At 42.0% G+C, this 23533-nt stretch overlaps 1 protein-coding gene across 3 annotated transcripts in view; it reads left to right on the forward strand.

Moving 5' to 3' along the window:
• Positions 1-23533, forward strand: part of Pcyt1b (phosphate cytidylyltransferase 1B, choline) — a 95273-nt gene that overhangs the window by 66606 nt on the left and 5134 nt on the right. For all 3 annotated transcript variants that reach the window (XM_040744198.1, XM_040744195.1, XM_040744196.1), the window contains exons 4-7: positions 2623-2774; positions 5253-5331; positions 10981-11123; positions 14044-14232. In XM_040744198.1, coding sequence (XP_040600132.1) covers positions 2623-2774; positions 5253-5331; positions 10981-11123; positions 14044-14232 — 563 coding nt within the window. The remainder of the gene's footprint in view (positions 1-2622; positions 2775-5252; positions 5332-10980; positions 11124-14043; positions 14233-23533) is intronic.

Genomic DNA, 23533 nt, shown 5'->3' on the forward strand with positions numbered 1-23533 from the left:
AAAGTGTACCTGCTGATAATTTATTGATTTAAAATAATAATTAACATTTATTGAGAATCTTTATACATCACACACCATTAATTCACTCAACAAATCTTTGTTAAGAACCTACTACAGGGGAGCTGGAGAGATGGCACAGTGGTTAAGAGCACTGACTGCTTTTCAGGAGGACCCAGGTTCAATTCCCAGCTCACAACTGTCTGTAACTGCAGTTCCAGGGGATCTGACACCAATGCACATAAAATTAAAAACAAATAAATTAATAAAAAGAACCTACTATGGTCAGGAACTATTCATCAGAAAATGAAAACAGCCACACTGGCCATGGTGGTGCACACCTATAATCCCAAAACTTGGAAAATTGAGGCAAACAGATCTCAAGTTAAAAGTCAGCCTGGAGCCGGGCGTTGGTGGCACACGCCTTTAATCCCAGCACTCGGGAGGCAGAGGCAGGCGGATCTCTGTGAGTTCGAGGCCAGCCTGGTCTACAGAGTGAGTTTCAGGACAGCCTCCAAAACAATACAGAGAAACCCTGTCTTGAAAAACCAAAAAAAAAAAAAAAAAGTCAGCCTGGGCTATACATTGAGTCCCTACCCCCCCCAAAAATACAGTCTATACAATTATATGCACTGCACAATACTTGGTAATGATAAGAAACAACTATCTTTTTTAAGAAACAACTATCTTATTGGCTTAAATATTTATTTTACTATATTATTTTGTGTTTGAGGCAGGGTTTTGTTATGTATCCTAGGCTGGCCTCAAATTCATGATTCTCCTGCCTCAGCTTCCCCGGTCCTGGCATTGTAGGTATGTACCACCAAACCCTTGTTATACTCTTATTTTCTATTGTTAATTTAGAGTATACCTATTTATTTAAGTAGCTTACTGTAAAACATTATTCATTCTTACATGGGTAGCATGTCTGTGCATCTTGTATTTACTTTGTCTCTTGGTTTTGTCAAAAGGCAACAGCTATGGACCTGGACCATCTAAGTTTGTATAGATGCATGCTTCACTGTTTGTATAGTCAGGAAATCAACTAGCAATGAACTTCTCAGAACTTGTCCTTGTTATTAAGTGGCACGATTACTATTATTGATGTAATACTTGCCTATATTTATTAAGTACAATTTGATGTCTTGATCTATATATACACGATAGAAATCAAGGTAATTGTATCCACATGATGACATATCCACCACCTTACATATTTCACTTTTTTGTTTTTGTTGTGAGAGTGTTTAGAATCTGTTTTAGCACTTTTAAAAGTATACCAAGCTTTATCATTAAGTGGTCACCATGCAATACACTAGATGACTAAAGTGTACTCCTCCAGTCTAAGTGAAACTTTGTAGCCTTTGATCAAGAGCAACCAAGGCCAATGGAATATTTCCATAAATGATAACTTGGTTGTTAGATTGTGAAGGGGCTCTAAAGGCAAGTTTTCTGGATGCTGAGCATATCAGTTGGCTACACTTACTCTGTGGCTAGATTTGGTTCAGGGGATAGAACATAATTTAGTTCCAGAAAAAAAAAGAAGATAGTCTTGTCTGTAAATTCTACCTTTTGTCCTTAAGATCAGAGTTTTTACTATGTGTACATAATACTTCAAAGGGAGGGGAAATCTCCTGGCAAGAAAGTGGCAAGGGCAGCTCTGACCTGGTTCAGCAAGATTCTCAGCAGGACCTGGGTAAATAAATACTACATATAGGGACCTTTCATCCTGGCACACAGGGAATACTAGGAACTCTGCCTTAGTCAACCAAAATGTAGGTAAGTATGATCTTTGTTTAGTTCATTTTAGAACACTATTAAGTAAATCTTCAAAAAAGAAAAGACTCACTTCTTTCTAAGGCTGAATAGTAAAGGAAATTATTATTCCTAACTGAGGGCTTTAGAACCTGTGACTTGACAGCACAGGGTGTTATGGGAAGGTTGAACTCTGTTAGATCAGATTTTCTATTGTATAACTCTCACCTCTTCGTTGAGCGGCCTAATGTGTAATAACTGGATCTCTATCTCCATCCATGAAATAGATCTCTCTCTCTTCCCTCTCCCTCCCTCCCTTCCTCCGTGTGTGTATGTGTGTGTGTGTGTGTGTGTGTGTGTGTGTGTGTGTGTGTGTGCGCGCGCGCATGTGTCCCACCCTGGTTACTTAAGTACAATAATTTTGTGCAAGAATTGGAATTGAAATTGATTGGTTTGGCCCTGTACAGTACAGGCCTCTTGGCTCCTCTTCTCTCTTTCCATTGTCCCTTCATCTGGTTTCCTCTGGTCATTTCACTTTTGAATGTTATTCACCGGAGTGAGCCAGCAGGATGAAAAGATATGAAAGTCACATTAGATAGTGTGCAGAATAATTTTAATAAAAGCCTCAGAAGAGAATGCAGCTATAATTAACCGTAAAAGGAAACTCCAAATTCCTAGTGGATTTAGGTTTGCTCTCTTCTCATACTCCTTTGTTCCTGAAAAAACAAAAACAAAAACAAAAACAAAAAAAAACCCTGAGCTCAATTATGCCAAGCACCTAGTGAAAGCACACTCCTTTTGCTTTGCCAAAGAAACCAGATCTACCGCAGGGTGAGTGGCAACAGTATTTAATACCTTTGCCCATTTCAGTTTGCAGCGATGACCTCACTCACAAATTCAAAGGTTTTACTGTGATGAACGAGGCAGAGAGATACGAAGCCCTCAGACACTGCCGCTATGTGGACGAAGTCATCCGAGATGCACCATGGACTCTCACACCAGAGTTCCTGGAAAAACACAAGGTACTTACTTGTCTTTCTCCCACATTCTTCCTGTAACCGGACCAGGACTCTGGCTCTGTAGCTGAGACTGCAGGAAACCAAGAGACTCTCCCTGTTTCTTACAGGGGAAGTTTTAGGGGCTAACATGTGGCATCACTAGAGGTAACAGCTCTCTTTTGCCCAAAACTAAGGACTTGCCATCTTTTCCTTGTCTTGAGTGCAGGTATTAGAGCCGGGCTAGCCAGGTCCAAATATTGCTTCCATCTTCCTCTAGCTAGAGAACCATGAGCAAGGTTCTTAATCACACTAGATTCAGTTAGACTATAGAACTGGATGAGACTGCTGTCCTCCTTGTGGGACCATTTTTAAGGAGCTAATGAAAGAATCTAAGTAAAATAATTGGAAAGCTGGCTGGACTGTGACAGGAGCTCCAAGGATGCCATTGTTCCTGCCAGTACCAACATCATTGTTGGTCCTCACAGCCTCACAGGCATCCTTAGGCATGGAACAAATGAACACACATCTTATCTGGGAGGTCAGGGGTGAGACTTTAAGGAAAGAACTTTATAGCAATGATTTTGTGACTCTGAGATTCCTACTGACATAAGATTTTTTATTAGTTGAAAACATGAGACATTCTTTTGATCTGCATCAAATTATGCTCTTTGTATCTGCCTACCAGCCCCACACTAGGAGCTATTCTTTCCTTTTATAAGCAGTACAAAAAATAAGATTAAGCTGTTCTAAGAATTTTCTTTTCTATTTTTAAATTAGCAATGCAGAAGAGAATAGAGAACACTGATAAATGTGCATGGGTAATAGCAGAGGAGACAATTTCCTGGTGAGAATGAAAAGAAAAGAAGAAAATCTACAATATGATTTACTACCAGTAATCATACTTTTTTTTACTTAGCATATATTGTATATTCAACATATGATAGGCATTTTAGAGGATACTAATAATGACCATGATGAATGCCATTTATTATTTACCATATGCCCAGCACTTTGCGAAGGACTTTGTTATTATATAAAGTGAGTTCAGTGTCATGGCTACCCTGAGTTGTTATTATTATTATGCATTGAAGAGGGAGAAGTAAGCTTGACTACTGAGGACAGAATTAGTAACAACAATAATGAAATATATATTGAGTATTTACCATGTATCAGTTTCTATTTTTAAGCAATTTTACATATCATTTAATTCAAAAATTCTTTCTTGAATTTGCACCCCAAAGGGTATTGTCTGGAAACATTTTGGTTGCCATTGCTAGAAAGTGCCACTGACATCTAGTGGGTGGAGGTATGAGATGCTGTTCAGTGTCTTCCAATGTACAGGACCCCTAGACACACATACCCAAGATTATCTAGCCCCTATTGTCACTGGTATTAAGAATCCTGATTAAATTCCTTCTTCCAGTTTATGATTTTATAACGTGTAAGTGGTAGGTAGCAATGCTACCCTGGCAAATTAAAGTGTTAATCTAAACGGCCTCTTGAGGTGGAATAAAGGCTGCCTGCAAAGGCCTCTAAAAGCTGTGCAGACAATGTTTAGCTGGTGTAGTAGGAAACAGGGGTGAAGATAAGCAGGCATCAAGACCAGAGGAAAATGGTTCAAGAAGGCATATATGCTAGTTACTTATCTCATTGTTGCCACAAGATACCTCAGCAAAGCAACGGGAGGGAGGACTGATGAAGGAGGGAAAGAAGGAAGGAAGGACTATTTTGTAAGCTCCAAGGGATACAGTTTATCACGACAATGGATGTGTAGAAACAGAAGCAAGGAGCATCTGGTCACACTGCATCAAGAGTCAGGAAGTTGCTGGGCGTTGGTGGCACATGCCTTTAATCCCAGCACTCGGGAGGCAGAGGCAGGTGGATCTCTGTGAGTTCGAGGCCAGCCTGGTCTACAAAGTGAGTTCCAGGACAGCCTCCAAAGCCACAGAGAAACCCTGTCTAGAAAAACAAAAAAAAAAAACACAAAAGAGTCAGGAAGCAGAGAGCAATGACAGCTTGTGCCCTGCTCACTTTCTCCTTTTGATTTGGTCCAGGAGCCAAACCCGTAGAATGATGCCACCCACATTGAGGGTGGGTCTTTCCCCTCAGTTATCCTAACCAAGAGTTCCCCACAGCCATGCTCAGAGATGTTTCCATGGTGAGTCTAGATCTCAGTGATTTGATAATAAGATTAACCATCCCAGGAGGTCAGCCCACCTGACAGTAGGATGGCTTGGAGAGGAAGTCCAGAAAGACGTTGGTATCATAAGTCAGATGACTGGGCCTGCTTCTGTGAGGCTGATTGTGAGGGGCTCTTGAAAGTTGTCACAGCTGCTCTGATGAAGATGGTTAATGGCTTGTTTTACCCAGAGGACAGCATTTTACAACTGCTTTATTTTAAAAGGCACTGGGGGGAGAGTGGGGGAGTCGTCAGTCTCTTTCAAATCTACAAACCTGCCCATCCATGCCAATGGTAATGTCCTTTCTCTCTTTCTTCAACAGATTGACTTTGTGGCTCATGATGACATTCCATATTCCTCCGCTGGTTCTGATGATGTTTATAAGCATATAAAGGAAGCAGGTGAGGCATTTTCCTCTCTAGCACAGCATACAAGCATAGGATGATAGCTGCTCTAGGCCTACAACATGTATACATGGAGTGTTCTAAGCCTACAAAATATATACACGGAGTGTTCTAGGTCTACAACATGTATACACGGAGTGTTCTAGGCCCACAATATGTATACACGGAGCGTTCTAGGCCCACAACATGTATACATGGAGTGTTCTAGGCCTACAACATGTATACACGGAGTGTTCTAGGCCCATAACATGTATACACGGAGTGTTCTAGACCCACAACATGTATACACGGAGTGTTCTAGGCCTACAACATGTATACACCGAGTGTTGGAATGCCCACTATCACTGGAGCAGCCAGGTGTGTACAGTCCTCTTTGCAAGGACTCGCTCAGAACTCAGGAGAATTTGGTAAGAACTGGGGGCCTGACACTTTTCAGTCCCAACCTTGCTTGTAAGGAGTTCGAAGAAAAGAAATCTCACACATTTCCAACTTTGGAAAAGCTGAGCAACAATGTGCGGAGGGGAATGAGAAAAAACCTGGTTGGTGCATGAGTTACATCATGATGGGTCATGGCATGGGGGATGAATATCTTCTTAAGATCGGAGCTGCCAGCCAACATACAGATTCGTGAAAATAGCAGCAGAGACAGACCAGGTTAGAATCAGCTAAGAGACCCCAAGGTGAACTGCATTCCTGCTCAAGAATTCCTTAGCTACCTTGGAGATCTGGTAGTAGTTTCCTCCCTGAGTGAGTAGTCTCTAGTAAAGGAGGAATAACAAAATGACTCCCAAGGTAGTGATTTTAAAAGGCTGATTTTGCTCATGACTTTTGTGGAGCAGGATTTTAATGGGGAAATTGTCGGGGTTTCTTTTTTTTTTTTCGAGATGGGGTTTCTCTGTGGTTTTGGAGGCTGTCCTGGAACTCGCTCTTGTAGACCAGGCTGGTCTTGAAGTCACAGATATCCACCTGCCTCTGCCTCCCGAGTGCTGGGATTAAAGGTGTGTGCCACCTTGCCCAGTGTGTTTCTTTTATTTTTTTGTAACAGACTCTTACTCTGTAAATCTGGCTGGCCTAGAAATCATTATGTATATTTGGCTGGCCTGGAACTCCCAGAGATGGCCTGCTCCTGCTCCCCAAGAGCTGGAATTAAAGGCATTTGCCACCTTGCCTGTTGTGTGTATGTTTGCTTATTTGTTTTAATGTAGCACTGAGAATTAAATCTACAGCTTCTTATATACTGGACAAGCCCTCTACCGCAGGCTGAGAGCTTCTTGCTTGACTCTTTGGAACTGCCGTAGCTAGATGCTGATAGGAACTGCAGTCATCTACCTGTAAGGCAGGAACTCAGTTGTGTTTGTCACTGGGGCACCAATACATTGTCTCCATGTTGCCTGGGTTTCTCCCAGCATGAAAGCTGGGGGCAACTATCTAGAGAACAGGCAAATGTAACAGATTCCATGAGGCCTCCTGTGGCCTGCCTTGGGAATCACACACCATCATCTATAGAACCTTTAAGTATAAGCAAGTCACTGAGGCTAACCCAAATTCAAGGGCAAGGTAATGTGGGCCTCTTTGAAGAGTTCTTTTTCTATATTCTTATTTTGTGTATGTGTATGTATCTCTTTCTAAAACATTTGCTTTTTAAATGTATTCCTTGAGGATTTCATACATGTATACAGTGTATCTTGATCATGGCCAACTCAAATACTCTCTGCAGCCTTCCAAGCCCCCCCCCAATACCCTCATCTTCTACCTGCATGGCCTCTTCTTTTTTAAAAAATGCAATCCACTGGGTCAAATTACTGCTGCCCATGGGGCCATGCAATGGAACATAGACAACTTACCGACGTGACCCTTCACCACGGTTCACTCTCTAAAGTAGAGTCAGGTGGCGGTTTGTTTCCCTGGAAGTGCAGGCCTAAAACTAAGGGTATGTGACTTCGTTTGCCCAGCGATCCTTCCTTATGGTCCATGAATCTGCTCTACCGAGTCCTCACCAGGAGGAAGTCACTATAAAGATGGAGTTGGGATATACACAGAAAAGGCCACAGAGTGGCCACTGTGGAAGAGAAGTCTCAGAAGTGATCTGAGCACCCATGGGCAGCTTTTATACTCTGGTTTATTTGGAAAGTCAAAAATCACTTTAAACGAAGCCAAGGTATCATGTGTATAAATTAAACAGTGCAACACTGAGCTTGGTTTGTCAGAACCGAGTGTCAAAATCCTCTAGCAAAGCTGGATGGAAAGATGGAGCTGAGATGAAATAGACTGTAAGGTCCACGTTACTCATTATCATTCTGATAGTGCCTACTACTGTTGAAAGTTGCTTTATTAACATGTGCTTTGCTGCATCTTAAAATAGCTCCATAACCAAATGCTGCAATTCTGAAAAGCATGATAAAAAAGGTTCTCTGATCATGCTCATTACTGAATATTTTTAGCAGAGCAATAATTAGGATTTGGAGGAAGCTGGGTGCCTCATTATGTCAGCAGAGGGCTTGGCTTCTTTCAGAGACCTACCTCTCAAGCAGCCAAAGCAAATTTCCCCAGCTCCAAATCTGCTTTCAGTCACTCAGCCATAGAGTCCCAAGTCTCTGACTTCAGGCAGGGCAAGCTCGTGTCCCCTGTGTCTAAGTAACTTGCTAAAATCAATTAGTAGCTAAAAACCCTTCACATTTCATCAAGCCTGAAGAAAGATAGGATGGAATTTTCACCAGGAAGTCTTCAACTGTTCCAGTTAAGGCTGTTCCAGACCTGCTGGCTTGTGGTCACATGGGAATCCAAGCCCTGCTCCCATACTTGGTCTAGTCAGGGTTCTCTTTGCACCCATGTGGCTAAGTGTTTGCATTTCCCGCCTTCCATTTCATTTTTATTCGTTAGGTTTCACCCTCCTAGAAGATGGTCATAGACATTTCTGACCTAGTGGCCAATGCCAACTCTATCCTGTGAGGCACAGGCCAGAGTCATGTGCTCTGTCTCCAAGATCAGCAGTACCATCATCGTACTGCTGACACTGTGAATGTGCAGGTGGCATGCTTTCAAAGGTCCCAAAGGGATACCTTGGGGCAGCAAGAAAGAAACGTTCAGAGAGAATTGGATCGAAGGGTGTTCAGCATCAGCATTCATCTTGTCATTCATTCAGCAAATATTCTGATAGTGCCTGCCTGTCACCTGCTGCGAGACTGTAGAAGCAAACAAGAAGGGTGTGGTCTTATCCCTCATACAGATCATAGGCCTGAAAGGCAGTTGCTAATGGAAGTGTTCATCAAAGACCTTGCAGTATCTGGAGGAAAAGAGCAGTGGGGATGACAAACAGGAAGACTTACTTTGGGAGTTGAGACTTAATTTCCTTGACACTAAACCTGAAACCCAGTGGGTGACCAAGAGTTAAGCAGACAGAAACTGTGACAGACAGAGGAGAGCTAATAGTTTTAGGACACTGAAGAAGTCCATTATGGCTAGGTACAGGCCCAACGTCATAGGCCATGTCTCACTTAGGGTTTCTATTGCCGTGAAGAGAAGCCATTATTACCACAGCAACACTTAAAGGTGAAAACATTTAGTTGGGGTGGCTAACAGTTTCAGTGGTTTAGTCCATTATCATCATGGCAGGACATGGTGGCCATGGAGGCAGACATGGTGCTGGAGAAGGAGTTGAGAGTTCTACATCTTGATTTGCAGGCAATAGGAAGTGAACTGTGTTCCACACTGAGCATAGTTTGAGCAAAGGAGATTTCAAAGCCCACAGTGAAATACTTCTTCCAACAAAGCCACACCTATTCTACTCCTAGGCCATGCCTCCTAATAGTGCTACTCCTTAGGAGTTTATGGGAGTCAATTACATTCAAACTTCCACAGACTATGAGCAAAACAATTCCAGTCCTTTGTACAGTACAGGAGCCTCACCTGAGGGTGTAAAGACGAGAGGCTGGGAGATGAGACTAAGACTAGAAGGAAGTGCAGGAAGGGGACCGTGTGAGCTGTGGTAGAAGCAGGTTAAAGGCTTTTTCTAAACATGGGAGGAAGTCAATGAAGAGGAATGGGCAGGCATGCATGCAACTTGCATTTAGAAGGATGACTGTGGATCTTGGCTGTGCATGTTTAAGTGGGCAAAAATGACATCACCGGAGCTGGAGAGATGGCTCAGTGATTAAGAGTGCCTATTGCTCTTGCAAAGGACCTGGGTTCAGTTCTTAACCATCTATGCCAGTCATCTCACAACTGCTTGTAATTCCAGCTCCAGGAATCTGATACCCTCATTTAGCCTCCCTGGGTGCCTGTATTCATGGCACACACACACACATACATTGTGACATTGCTAAGGACTAATTTTGAGGCTCTTGATGTAATCTTTGAACAAGTTGGTCTGGGTTTGGCTAAATATGGAGGAAAGTGGTTGAATTATGGAAGCATTTGAGGAACTGGTTTGTGATTAGATATGGTCAGAGGGGAAGAAAAGTGGACCAGATGTGTCTAGCTAACTTCTTAGTTGAGGGAAACTAAGGTCCAATAGCTTGCCTTCAGAGGTTTAAGTGACTTGCCATAAACTGAGAACACAGTACCCTTGTCCTTGGGCTTCACCATGCTAATGATATAGGACAGACCTAAGTGGTCAGAATGATATGGACTAGAAAGTTCTCAGTTGCCAGCACATGATTTTGCTTGACAACAGAATTTTGAGCATGAATTCAGTTCTTACTGTGTTTTCATCTACGACTCCTGTATAGCCTGTGTTTGCTGGTAAACACCGATATGTCTTTGACTTTAAGGACATCTAATAGAAGCATCAGAACTTTGCATCCTTGTGCTTGATTATTTTCACTCTTCTCCACATATTCCAGATGAAAGTGTCTTGGAGTGGTGAAAGCTCCATGTAGGAGAGTATTCTTAGAGGAGATAAGATCATCTAGCACATCACACACATACCCTTAGACAGCGACAACACAGGACCCTTCTTTTCCTGTGGGGATAATGTGATGCAGACTTCCAGAGGGAAGAAGATTGGCTGTGATCTGACCCATTCATTGCCTCGATTGTTATTATTCATTCACTTACGCATTCCCTTTGCATTTATTGAGCACCTTAGATGTTCACTGATCTGGACACTGGCAATGCAATGGCAATCAAGGCATAACTGCATTAAAAATATCCACTTCTGTTTTTTTAAAGAAACAAAAAATTTAAAAAATATAAAAAACACACACACACACACACGTGCGCTCGCGCCATTTTTGTACAGAGACAGGTAACAGACATTTGGTTTTGTTAACTGAAGATATACTTACGTCCAAAATGCTATGGGGTTTTGTGTCAACTTCAGGAAAGACTTCACACAGACACAACCTTGAAGGTAGATTCATTGAGGGTGAGGAAGAACTCTGTGGATGACAGGGGTGGCAAATGGGTACCTAGGATAGAAAGGAAGAGCTAAGCATGAGCAAATGTCAGGAGCCAGGTGAGCAGATGCTGTCTCCTGGACCAATCCTGGGATGATGCTTATCAGCTGGGGCCAGAAAAGAGGGACTCCCTGACTCCCGAGAATCTCCAACTTTATCCAGCAAAAAAAAAAAAAAAAAAAGGACCGTTAAAAGAAAAGAGGCTGACTGAGGTAATCCCATCTTTATCTTCTTATTCTTACTTGAATAGGCATGTTTGTTCCAACGCAAAGAACAGAAGGCATCTCAACATCAGACATCATCACCAGAATTGTCCGTGACTATGACGTGTATGCCCGGCGCAATCTCCAGAGAGGATACACAGCTAAGGAACTCAACGTCAGCTTTATAAATGTAAGTATGCCTTCCTATGTACTCTGAGGGTCACCACATTATGTTATCATGACTGCTAATTACTGTGCGCTGTATAGCGCTCTTAATGCTTTTCATTATTGTCTCATTTAATCCATATCAAAAACCCAATGGTGTGTTTTAGTTTTTGAGAGAGGGTCTCGCTGTATTACCCAGGCTGGCCCCGAAATCATGACCCCCTTGCCAGAACACCTGGCTCAGTGATGATATATATATTTACAATTGAGGAAACCAGTGTCCAAACATGACTCAACCAAAGAGCATAGGCAGCTTCACATTTTATAATGGAGCTTCCTTGTTTCCCTCCCCTGCCCCCAACCCCCCTCTTTAGTTTTAGATGTGGCAAAGGGTTTCTGGAACATCTGCCCCTTGGGAAAGGCAAGTGTTGTCTTCTCAAAGGAAAGGAAGGCAGGCGGAAGCAATGAGATGCTAAGCCCAGAGAAAATGCTTTCTTGTTTTAACGTTTTACAATTTTCATTTTATTAAGGCCTTACAGATGCTCATTAGAAACCTTAACAGCCGTTTTTTATTGTCCAGAGAAATTACAGCTGCTTAAATAAAGCCTGAAGCCTTTGGCTTCCTTTTGTATTTCTACCTTATTGTTCCCACAGAGCTGCTGTTAGTTTAATAATAGAGCACTGTTAAAAACAATCTTTAAAACAAGCAAAACAAGCTGTTACAAGGCAGAGAGAGTAGCTGGATGGTTGGGGGGTGATGTTAGTGAGTCTGGACCACTGAGGTTACCAGGCTTCCAAGGAGCCCATGATTTTGATCCAAACAAACGTTCTCCATGCATACAGAATTCCAGCCCCCCAAATAGATACTGTATTCTCAAAGGGTGATTTGTCTGCAAAAGTAGGCATTTATAATTATGTGCAGCTCTAATTATCTAGCATCTTGCACAACTGATCATTGGTACCTTCAAAATAGGAGGGGCCCATTAATCGTAAGTCAGTGACTATTCATTGTCCCGATAAAACAGGGAGTGTTGGGATCCAGGCCCCTCTAACTTCATACAAGCCAGGCAACAAAATGGAAAATGCCGGGTTCGAGTGGCACCCGAACACGTGGCTGAAAAGAATTCAGCTAACGTGATGATTTGGTATCTTAGAGAGAATAAAGCCCTGGTTATTTCAATAAATTAAACTGTCTGTTCTTTTAAATTGAATTCAGTCAACCATCCAAGCATAGCAAGCCATTTCCAAAAGTTATTGCTCACTCTCTTTAAATGGTCTTTAGATAAGCCATTTAGCTCAGGGAACCGTGAGGACAGTGGGGGTGTGCTTACTGCCTTTCTGTGACAACAAGTCTGGCTGCAGCTCAGTGAGGAAATTGAATGTGTTGGATGGGCGTGTAAATGAATCACAGAACCTCCGAAGTGGCAGAGACCTGATGAAGACCAGTCATCCAATCCATGTCCTTTGACTTTGAGATAAGGAAAACAGAACACAGAGAGTAGACAAGGCCAACGGAGGGTGAGAGAGAGGTGGAGGTGGCAGTACCCCTCCAAATCTTGTGACTCTCAGCCCAGTGCTCTCTCTACTGTTATGTGCTGTCACTGAGCGCGAAAGCAAATATCCTTTTCCAGTGTTGAACAGAATGTGGACGAGCATGATATGAAGACAACAGCTACACTCATCCAGAGCCCGTCACATGCCCATCTAACTGTCTCGCCTGCATTATCTCCTGTGATACTTGTGATAAGCCTACTGGGGGCGTGTAATGACACTATTCAACTTATAGGGGGAAACAGAAGCCAAGAAGGTTAAACAACTCACCTCAGACCACACTGTAAATGCTAGAAGACAGTACCTTCCTCCTGTGGCACATATGTATGATTATATATCCCAGTAGCAACACACCCAGCTCATATCCAGCCCCACCCTGAGGTTGCAATACAGTCTAAATTGGGGGATCTTGACCTAGTTTCATAATATTTGAGATATTTTACAAAATTCTAAAGTACAAAATGAGATTGACTTCCACAGTCAAGAAAAAAAGTATCCTATGATTCCTTTAGAGAGAATATATTGAGATTTCAAAAGAGAAGAGCCTTTGTGTGATATTATGTTCATTGTGTAGATAACATGTTTAGTAGGTAGTGTAGATAAATGCCTGTGGTGCTTTATGACAACAATGTAGCTAATATATGTGGAGCAAATATCAGACTTTGAGCTACACATTTGCAAGCATGACCTTACCTGGTTGTCAAAACAACCCTGTGAGGTAAGGATGATTATCATCCCCATTTTATTGATGAGAAAACTATGACTTAGAGGTGACTAGTGTTTTGCTTAACACAATGTTGCTTCCTGGAATACAGGTAGACAACATCATTGTATAAAGTCTGTAAGCACAAAAATCCAGAGAAGTGATCAAAATAAATGCTTTCTTTATATCCAAGGAAACCAATGCAGTTTAATTAGCCTCATTACAAATTAAATAATGAAAATTTTAGCATGAGACATAGGTCCTACGCTCAGTCAGTGGACAACTCAATATAAACAGTATTGGTTTTAGCACTACCTCAGTAAAACAGAATTTTCAGACAGACTCTGAGCAGCCATACTATACACAATGCATCATTTTATCTAAGTTCCAGAAGAAATGAGTAGGGTTACTTGCTCAATAAAGGGTAGTTCTGTAGTTTTATATTCTGTTCTCAAAATATTTCAAGTCATAGATGTTGAGTAGATTAAACATAGTACATTTGTACTTTCCTTTATATATCCAAAGAGACTGATGTGCAAGACATGTGCTTTCCCATCAGTCTAGCCCATGGGAAACAATGATATCTACTCTTTACATTAGGAGCAAACCCAAGTTGATATAAAATATAACCAATTGAGATGGACTTCTCTGCTGTTCTCTTGAACCAATCTATTCCATCAATTTTAACCAGGAGAAGAAGTACCGTTTCCAGAACCAAGTAGACAAGATGAAAGAAAAGGTCAAGAATGTGGAGGAAAGGTCAAAGGAATTTGTTAACAGAGTAGAAGAAAAGAGTCACGACCTCATCCAAAAGTGGGAAGAAAAATCAAGAGAATTCATTGGCAACTTCCTGGAACTATTTGGACCAGATGGTGCATGGGTATGTAGTTATTTAAATTGGTGTTGAAATGGTGGGTATTTTCAGCATATCTTCCTTTCATGGAACTACTCAAGAATGTTCTTTATCCAGTGGCCTCTCCTCGAACATCATTTCAAGTCACTCCAAGTCCATGTCCTTATTCAGTTACCGATTCATCCCTCAGTATGGTACTAAATGGCACACTAAGTAGGGTCTTCTTCCATTCTGTTTTCTTGGCTATCATGGAAACTAGAAAGCCCCAGCAACCCTCCTGTCTCAGCCATTAAAGTACTTGAGGGCCTGGGTTTGGAGCACAGCTCCTGTATAACAAGCCAGCCAGCCTGTACACAGCTGTAGCCCCACATCTAAGTGTGGAGAGATGAGACAGGCTGATGGGTCTTTCTAGCTCCAAGATAGTTTTCTTTTTAAAACACAAAGAAGTTATTTGCTTTCCTTAATCTTAAACAGCAATATTTCCTGTTATGATATGAGGACTCTAAGGAATCTGCGTCCACTTAATGATTTTATTTTTGGGTTGTCACCAGTGTCTTTGCTCATTTGAATTCATTTGTTATAGGATTATCTAGAGTTAAAACACTCAGTTATTATAGAGAAAGAACAATGTTCTGAGAGTCGGAAGAGATGCTAAAAGCCTATTGGCCTCTACCGTGTTATAGAAGGTGTTGTAAGCTACCTATATCTGTAGGCTGAGTTTGAAAGGAAGGGCTAATTGAACTATTAAGACCTCCCAGTTAGGACTGGCAGGAGAGCAGAAACCCTGCACTGGGTCCCTCCTTACTTTTTTGGTTCATTTTCAGTTCAGATGATTTAATTCATGGCCCATTTATTACGTTCTTGTCTATACCCGGCACTACGGAAGAACACAAAGACAGGCGAGTGAATACCCCGTTCTCTGATCATTAATACATGAATTCTGAACTGGCCCTTTTGATCCAGGGTATGTCTCAGTACTTTGCTTCTTCACAATTTTCTGACTCTGAAGAAACAGCGAGTGGTTTTTTAATGAAGCCACATAACAGCTCATTTGGTTGCCGTGCTTCGGGAGTGTGGCTCTGTCAGAAGTCTCCAGATTGTAGCTCACTGGGCAGATAACTGGGTGGATATTTCCCCACCTGGGGTGAGCAAAGGCAGGAAAAGGATATCATTTCTTAGCAACGTTATACCCTCAGGCTTTCCAGGCTCCCACCAAAGGCAAAAAGGCAGCTGGAATTGTTCTTAGGAAGTCTGGTGACAGCAAGCGGAGGTGAGTCTTAAGAAATGAAACTCAGCTAGAGACTGGAGGTTTTTCTTTTAAAAACTTGCTATTAGTGTCAAAACTGTTATTAACATTAATTTACTGTATCAGCCAGACTTAGACATTACTTTTTTTCTGTTGACATTAAAAGTACAGGAATAGTTACAAGGATGTTAAACGCCAAGATAAGTAATTTGCTTTTCATGAATATGCTATTATTATAATAATTCTTTATTTGTGGATTTGTGACTGGAACTCATTTCTTAAAACAGGGGATCTGCATTACCTGCAAGTACAGCACTGATACAAATAATCTAGACGTAGAAAGGCACAGAATAGAAAGATTTAAGGTCCAAAATTTGGTACTGCAGGATTGGTATGCAGCTTTGCATGCACCTTACAAATGTCTCTCCATTGACTGAGTGCATGAAGGAATGGATTATGAGGAGTACCTATTTACACACCCTCCTCACATCCGCACAGGTCACAGTGAGGCCCACACTCTCCAGATACACAGTCTTCCTTAGTTTATGGCACTGGATACAGTTTAGTGTTTGCAGGATCAAATCCAATAGGCAGAACTTGACAATCAATTCCAAGGCAGCCTGTGCTATGTGAAGTCCAGGCCAGTCTAGGCTACACAGTGAGGACCTGTCTCTAAAACCAACCAAAACGAAAGCAGACTGACTTGATTACTCGGTTTTCTTGATGTTTGTGTTTCTTTGAGGAAGAGCTTGGCTTGCTACTACCATGGCCATATCATTGTCCTTGCTTCCTCTGCCTTTCCTAAGCACTCACATGTGTATGCTGCTGAGGTGGGCCAAAGGAGTATTTGAGTTTGCTTCTTATCTACTGTGGGACGGCACTACATACAGATGTTAAGAGCAGGAGTGGAGCCCTACGAGGCTATCTTGGAAGCTGTCTGCCACAATGACAATTTTAAGAATTTAAAGCCAGCAAACTATTAACTGCTGTAATCGATTTTCCAATTCCTGCATATTCAGTCTAACTGGTGGGATATCAGGGCCCAAATCATTATTTCTTTTACTTACACCATTTTATGTATTTAGCCTCTATTAATTGAGTCTTCTAAGTTGTCTTAAGACATACTCAGAAGGTGGCCTAGAATCCATCCCAAATGGCAAAGCAAAGCTCTCTGTGATAATGAGGGTTACATTACTGTAACAAAATTCCTAAGGCTACTTAAGAAGACAAGTCTATTTTATGCACACAACTGAGGTGAGTTTAATGTAATATGTATGAACACTTAGGTAGTAGTTGTCTTTAACATGTGCATCACGTGTAACACAGTGTTAGGATGTGTGTAGTAAAGAAAGCTTTCTTTATGAGAGAGAACGAGAAAGAAAAAGAGAGGGAGAGGAACATGAGAAATGGTTTGGGCTCACTGTCTGGGAGAGGCTTTGGGACTTGGGGTGGGGCAGCACATCATGGCGGACGAGTGTGGGAGGAAGATACTCTCCTCATGGCATCTAAGGGAAGGGAGAAAAAGGAAAGAAAAGGGGACAGCATTCACCTACAATGATGAGAAGACTCCCCATTTGGCCCCTCTTTCGAAAGTTTCTGGCTAGCCTCCCAACAGAGCAGTCGGCAAGAACAAGCCCATAATACACGGACACCTGGCAGATGGGCCAGATCCAAACAGTAACATCTTTTAGACAAAGACCCAGTATTACCTCTCCGTGTGTGCATTGTCTCTGAATGACCCATTGTCTCAAAAGAAGAGCTCTAAATGAGCTTAGTGTTGAAGCATGATTGCTTATGTTGGGGCTGATGCTGTTTGCCTCCAAAATGGCAGTTAGTGAAGGATGCTGGGTTAAGGGATGTTGGCTCAGCATGCAGGGTTTGCTTTGGGTATTGGTCTTGTTAAGGCAGCTCTGTTATTTTTGTTTGAAGCATCTGAATTCACCGACTAGAAGCATTCTATTTAAATATTAGCACCTCAATCACAGGCTGGTGTTATGATATCAGTTTAAATGATCTGCCACTATATTCCTTTATCCTCTAAAAACAAAGTTCTTTTCTGTTGTTTAGAATGAAATGAGTCCATTTTATTTTACCAAACATGGGCCCTTTCCTTTACTACCCAAAGACAAAGATCTCAAGTCCAATGGAAAATTTTAGTTCATTTTAGACCAGGTTTATTTAAACCAGTTTATCATCTTACCCCAGACTAGTGCAATAGATCCCATGCCAACCAGACAGACATGTGCCATTTGTTACGTGCAATTACTTTGTTTGTTTTTTTAAAAAGACTGTGGAGCTGAATTGGGAATGGGGAATTTATGTAATGCAAGGTCCGCTGCTGTTTTTTAAATTGTGGCATACTCATTTATGTACATCATAAAATTTACCATTTTAACTTTCCCCCAAGATACTCTTTCTGAGTAGCTCTGGCTATGCTTGGAACTCACTTTGTAGGCCAGGCTGTCCTTGAACTCACGGAGATTCACCTGCCTCGGCTTCCCAAGTGCTGGGATTAAAGGTGTGTGCCACCACAGCCTAGTTTAACTTTTATTTTCAGGTCTGAATATCAAAACCAGGACCTCATTCATGCTAGACAAGTGCTATACCACTGAGATACACTGCCAACCCCCATTTTAACCATGTTCAAGCAAAGGGTAGTTTTAAGTACATTCATACCAGCATGTAAGCATCACCACTGTCCATCTCCAGAATGTTTCCACCAAATCAAGCAGATACTGCTCCTTATAAGCACAAACTAACTTCCTACACAGAAGCTGCTGGAAAACACCCTCCTACTTTCTCTCTGAATTTGACTGATTACTCTAGGTAGCTCATATAAGTCAAATCATACAGTATTTGACCCTGTGTCCTTGCATCTGACTCATTATACTCAGTACATTCAAGGGTCACCCATGTTGTAGCATAGATCAGTGTTGTAGAAGCTTTGAAAAGCTGAGCAGTCTTCCCCTGTGTGCACGCCATATCTGCTTTATCCATTCCTCTGTTGGCGGACACTTGGGTTGTTGCCTGTGGTGATAGCTTGTTTGTACAAATAAAGTCTGTCTGAAGGTCAGAGATTGGAGCTTGCCACTACCTATGGATTCCTTCCAGACTAATATGGTTTGATCAAGCAAGACCCCCTGAAGCAGTGGCCTGGGTTATCTAACATCCGAAACAACTAAAAATCATACAGCCCCACAGAATACTACAGCCAGGATTTGGCCAGTGTTCTGGGTTTTCTCAGGACCCCCTTGGGATTTAATAGCACCCCACATTGGGTGCCAAATTATAAAAGAAATTATTAATTGGTCTAAGTAATAAAAAACCAGAGTCAGACATAGAGAAAAATACTAAGAGATAAGAGAAAAAGAGCAAGCCACCACCATACCTTATATCCTTAGCATCTCAATAGACAAGAAAGTGAGTTCCTGTCTCCTCCTGCCATCTCTGCCCAGCCATCTCACTTCCTGTCTGTCTGTACAGACCTCTATTGTTAGCTAGTGGTAATCTCCATTCTCTGACCTTCAGACACGCTTTATTTGTACAAGCAAGATATGACCACAGTTGCTGCTTTTGGCAGTTGTGAATAATGCTGCAATGAACCTTTTGGTGTTCTGTGCATAGCTGTGTGAGTTCTCGCTTGGGCGTATACATAGAAACAAAAGTGCTAGGTCATATGGTGCCTCTGTTTAACGGTCTCAGGACCTCTCATAACCTTTTCCGCAGCAGCTGTACTGTTTTACACCCCCACCCACCAACAACGCACAAGAGCTCTACCTTCTCCACATCCTCGCCAACATTTACTGTTTTCTTTATAAAATAGTCATCTTCATTTCAGGCACACAGCTAATTTGGGGGATCATTTTTATTTTAATAAAAGAGATAAAGATGAAGTCTGTGTTTCACTAGATTGGAACATTTTCCTTTTTGCAAGCTGGGGACTGAGCCCAGAACCTGGGAAGAGCTTTACTGGTGAGCCATATTCCCAGCCTTTCCACTTAAGACTCTTTGACAGCTTTAAAAAAATGAATCTGTAATGCACACAAATACAAGTAAAGAATTAGTAAACATGAAAGCCTATAACTCTGAAAGAGCCTAATTCCAGGAGAGTTGGTCATAAGCATGGACTCACTTCTTAGCTGTGTGGCCTTGGGCAAGTTCTTTTGTTGTTGTTTCACGAGGGGTTTCCTTTTTTGAGTTCTTTCGCTAGAGGTACATTCAGTGCCTTCCATGCTAGTCCAGTGTTCCATCACAGACCTTAGCCCCAGCACTAGCCCCAGCCCCAGCTCAAGCCTAGTCCAGACCTAGCCCCGGATCCAGCCAGGCCCTAGGCCCAATCTCGGCCTCCGGCCACCTTGACAAATTCTTCTGTGTCACTACGCATCAGTCATACCACCTGTAAGGGAAAAGGAAGCTTTATTGCCTCCTAGGTTTGTCCCGAGGGTTAAATCAGTTGGTAACAAAGTCCTCACACCAGAGCCTGGCACCAAGACCACGCCAGCCACAGTGAAGGCTTAGTCACTATTGACCACGTTTACCGATTTGGCCAGAGTGGAAGCACCAAACCCTTCTGTCTTCTTGGGTTTCATCTTCCTTACCAAATCACATTACTTGTTTTTTCTTCACCTCATTTTAACTAATGTGCCAGGCTGTATAAGAAACACGAAAGCCTTTAAAGGAATTCATCAAGATATTCACAGCTTCACTAGATGTTAAATACTTCTTAAAAGGGAAAACTTTGTAGGAGGGAAACAGAAAATTACTTTCACATGGACAGGACTATAAACGGGATTATTTTCTTGGGGAAAACTTTCTAAATGGAAACCTCTTAATACAATAAAAGATTGAATTTAAATACCCTTTCTCTTGGAAAATGTCATGCCATGGTCTTCATTATTTGTTATATTTCTAAAGTGCTTTTCTTCCCAGGAAGCTCATTATGAACTGTCTCCTGATTGGAGTCAATTCGGCTCCTTTGTAGGGGAACAACCCTGGAAAGTCCAGCAGAAACAGATCGGAGAACCTGCAAGTCCAGGCCCGGCTGCTTTTGTACGGGTAGCATATTTTGTGAAGTGTGACACCATTGTTTATCATTAAAGAGTCAAATTCTTTCACCCCTTTAGGCAGAATATTCTCAAGTTATGAGCTTGATTCAAACTAGAGTAGACAAGATGTAGATTTCTTAGAAAGTGGGCTTCTAATGGAAATGCTGACAATCCATTAACAGCAGGAGGGCTAATGGCTGCCACTAAAAATATGCTGAAAGATTATAGTAATAAAAACACATATTTTAAAGTGCCTGCTAGAAGTTCAAGGATTTTTTTAATGTTACTGTTAATAATAGGCTACCCAATCCTTTTGGCATTTGATTTTGTCTCATAAATGGGCTTAATCTCAGGTAATGCTGTTGTACGGCACTATTTTTTTTTTTCTGTTTGATTTCACGGGGGTTGGCTGTCTTTTGGCAGAATTATCAGTGCTCTTAATGGAAGGTAAATAATTGCTGTATTTGTAGACAGGTGGAATTTTCAATCTAGGAGGAATCTCAGTGATCAGCAAGGTTTCTCTATTATAGTTTCCAGAGGAAACTTCAGGTTCTACAAAGTGATAGACTAGGGCTTAGGAAGGAAAGTGAGTAATGGAGGAGTTAATGAGGTGCTTCAGGCTTTAATGTTTCCCCAGCTAAGTCACTGTTGAAATGCCTGCCTGATCTCCATATCCACGCTATTTGAGTGTCTTTCTTCCCATCAGAATATGTTTTAGGAAGGCAAAAGCAACATGCAACAGCAATGGCTTTGTGTTTGTTGGGGATTGGTCCAGGGCTTCCTTCAGATACCAAAGCCTGTGGCATAGCGTTGCCACAAAAACTACACACAAACACCCTATATACTTTAAAGGATCTTGATGACCTATAATAGCTAACACGATGTAAATGCATTAGGCATTATGCTATTTTGTTCAGGCAACTATTGCTAGAAAAAGTCTGTCCATATTCATTGTAAATGCCGTGTTCAATCTGCAGACAGTTGAAGCCACAGATGTGGAACAACCACACCTGAAAGGCTGAGTGTATTCATTACAGAACTTCTAGAAGGCAATTACTAGATAGGCCTGGAGGCAAGTATTATAATCCCAGGTATGTAGGAGAGCAAGGTGGAAGACCACAAGTTCAAGGGCAGTCTGGGCAGATTAGAGAGACCCTGTCCCAAAAAGTAAAATTAAAAAGCCAGGTGTGGTGTCACACGCCTTTAATCCCAGCACTCAGTATGCAAGGTAGGTGGATCTCTGGGAGTTTGAGGCCAGACTGGTCTACAGAGTGAGCTCCAGGACAGGGCTACATAGAAAGACCCTGTCTAAAAAAAATAAGGGGATCTGGGGATACAAATTAATGGCTGTGCACTTGCTTCACATGTGTGAGCCTCTGGGTTTAATTCCTAGCACACACACACACACACACACACTCACACACACACACACACAAATACACACACAGAGACTAAGAGACAAAAAATTCCTATTGCACAGATCTTCTCCGTCAACACTATGTCCATTTCTTCTATAACACTGAAGTCATGCAGACCATATGCTCCTAAAATTATTTTGAATTATCAAGAGCATTCTTCCTGTTATTCAGTATTCTTTAAGAAACTGACTTTCGCCTCGGGGTGGTGGCACATGCCTTTAATCCCAGCACTCGGGTGGCAGAGGCAGGTGGATCTCTGTGAGTTCGAGGCCGGGCTGGTCCGACAGCCTCCAAAACAATACAAAGAAACCCTGTCTCGTAAAAACCAAAAAAAAAAAAAAAAAAAAAAGAAAGAAAGAAAGAAAGAAACTGACTTTCTTGACTGGGAAGATGTCTCAAAAGTTAAGAGCACTTGTTGCTTTTACAGAGTACCCAGGTTTGATTCCCAGCACCTACATGGCAGCTCTCTTCTGACCTCTGAGGGCACCAGACAGTCACAAGGCACATAGACATACATGCAGAGAAACACACATTAAATAAAATGAGTATTTTTAAAGAAGAATCTCTTTTTTTGTCAGCTGCTTAATATATCTTCTTGAAGTTGTGTGGCAGTTCTCTAACTGATTTCAGAAGCTTACACTTTTGTCTGTTATAGTACAATATCTATACTCATAAATACTTACTTCTCTAATTGGTCAGGGCAAAAGCAGCTTTTGCTCTTGCTGTCAAATGAAGGAAGGTGCTGTGTGTTATCGGCCTCCCAGCAGGAGCAGTGTGGCTCCTTCCCATGCCCTCATCCATACTCATCATCACAAATTAAGGAAACTTTTGCAATCTGATATAGTAAAAAGTGGTTCATTCCCGGGCTGCTTAGTTCAGGTATTGGAGCATGGTGCTGATACACAGTGCCTGATTCTTAGCAGTGAGGCTGGCCACTATCCCTTTTGAAATCTTTTCTCCTACCCTTCCCACCCTCTTTCCGCTTCTCCCTTTCTTTTTTTCTTTTTATGAGACAAGGTCTCCCTCAGTATCCCAGAAGAAAACACCATACAACAGTCACCTGATGTCTCAAGGACTGGAAAAGCACACACCTATAATTTTTAGCCCATGGGAGGCCAGGGCAGGAAGCTCAGAAGTCCAAGGACAGTTTCAGTTAGTAAGTTTGAGGCCAGCTCGGGCTACATGATTATATGAGACTCAGCCTCAAAAATCAAACCAAACTAACCCCCCCATGGCAAAACAAGAAAAAATTAACTTTACCACCAACCCCACTCTTTAAAATTTTATTATTTTCATTTTAAATAGCTTGCTTCACATGTTAATCCCAGTTCCCTCTCCCTCCCCTCCTCCCGCCCCCTACCATCCCCCCCAGCCTCCCACCCTATCCCCACTTCCTTCCACATAGGGGATATCTAGAGTCTGTCATTTCACTCAGGGCAGGGTCCAGGCACTCCTGTAAGAGTCCAGGCTGAGAGAGCATCCCTCTCTGTGTTATGGACACACGATGTCTGTTAGTATGCCAGGGATAAACACTGAGCCACTGCTCAGTGCCCCATACATTGCCCAGGCCTTCTCGCTAACACTCACATTTGGGGGGTTCAGATCAGTCCCATGCTGGC

This window comes from Mesocricetus auratus, unplaced genomic scaffold (genome assembly GCF_017639785.1).
Source record: "Mesocricetus auratus isolate SY011 unplaced genomic scaffold, BCM_Maur_2.0 Super-Scaffold_100003, whole genome shotgun sequence".
Lineage (NCBI taxonomy): Eukaryota > Metazoa > Chordata > Mammalia > Rodentia > Cricetidae > Mesocricetus > Mesocricetus auratus.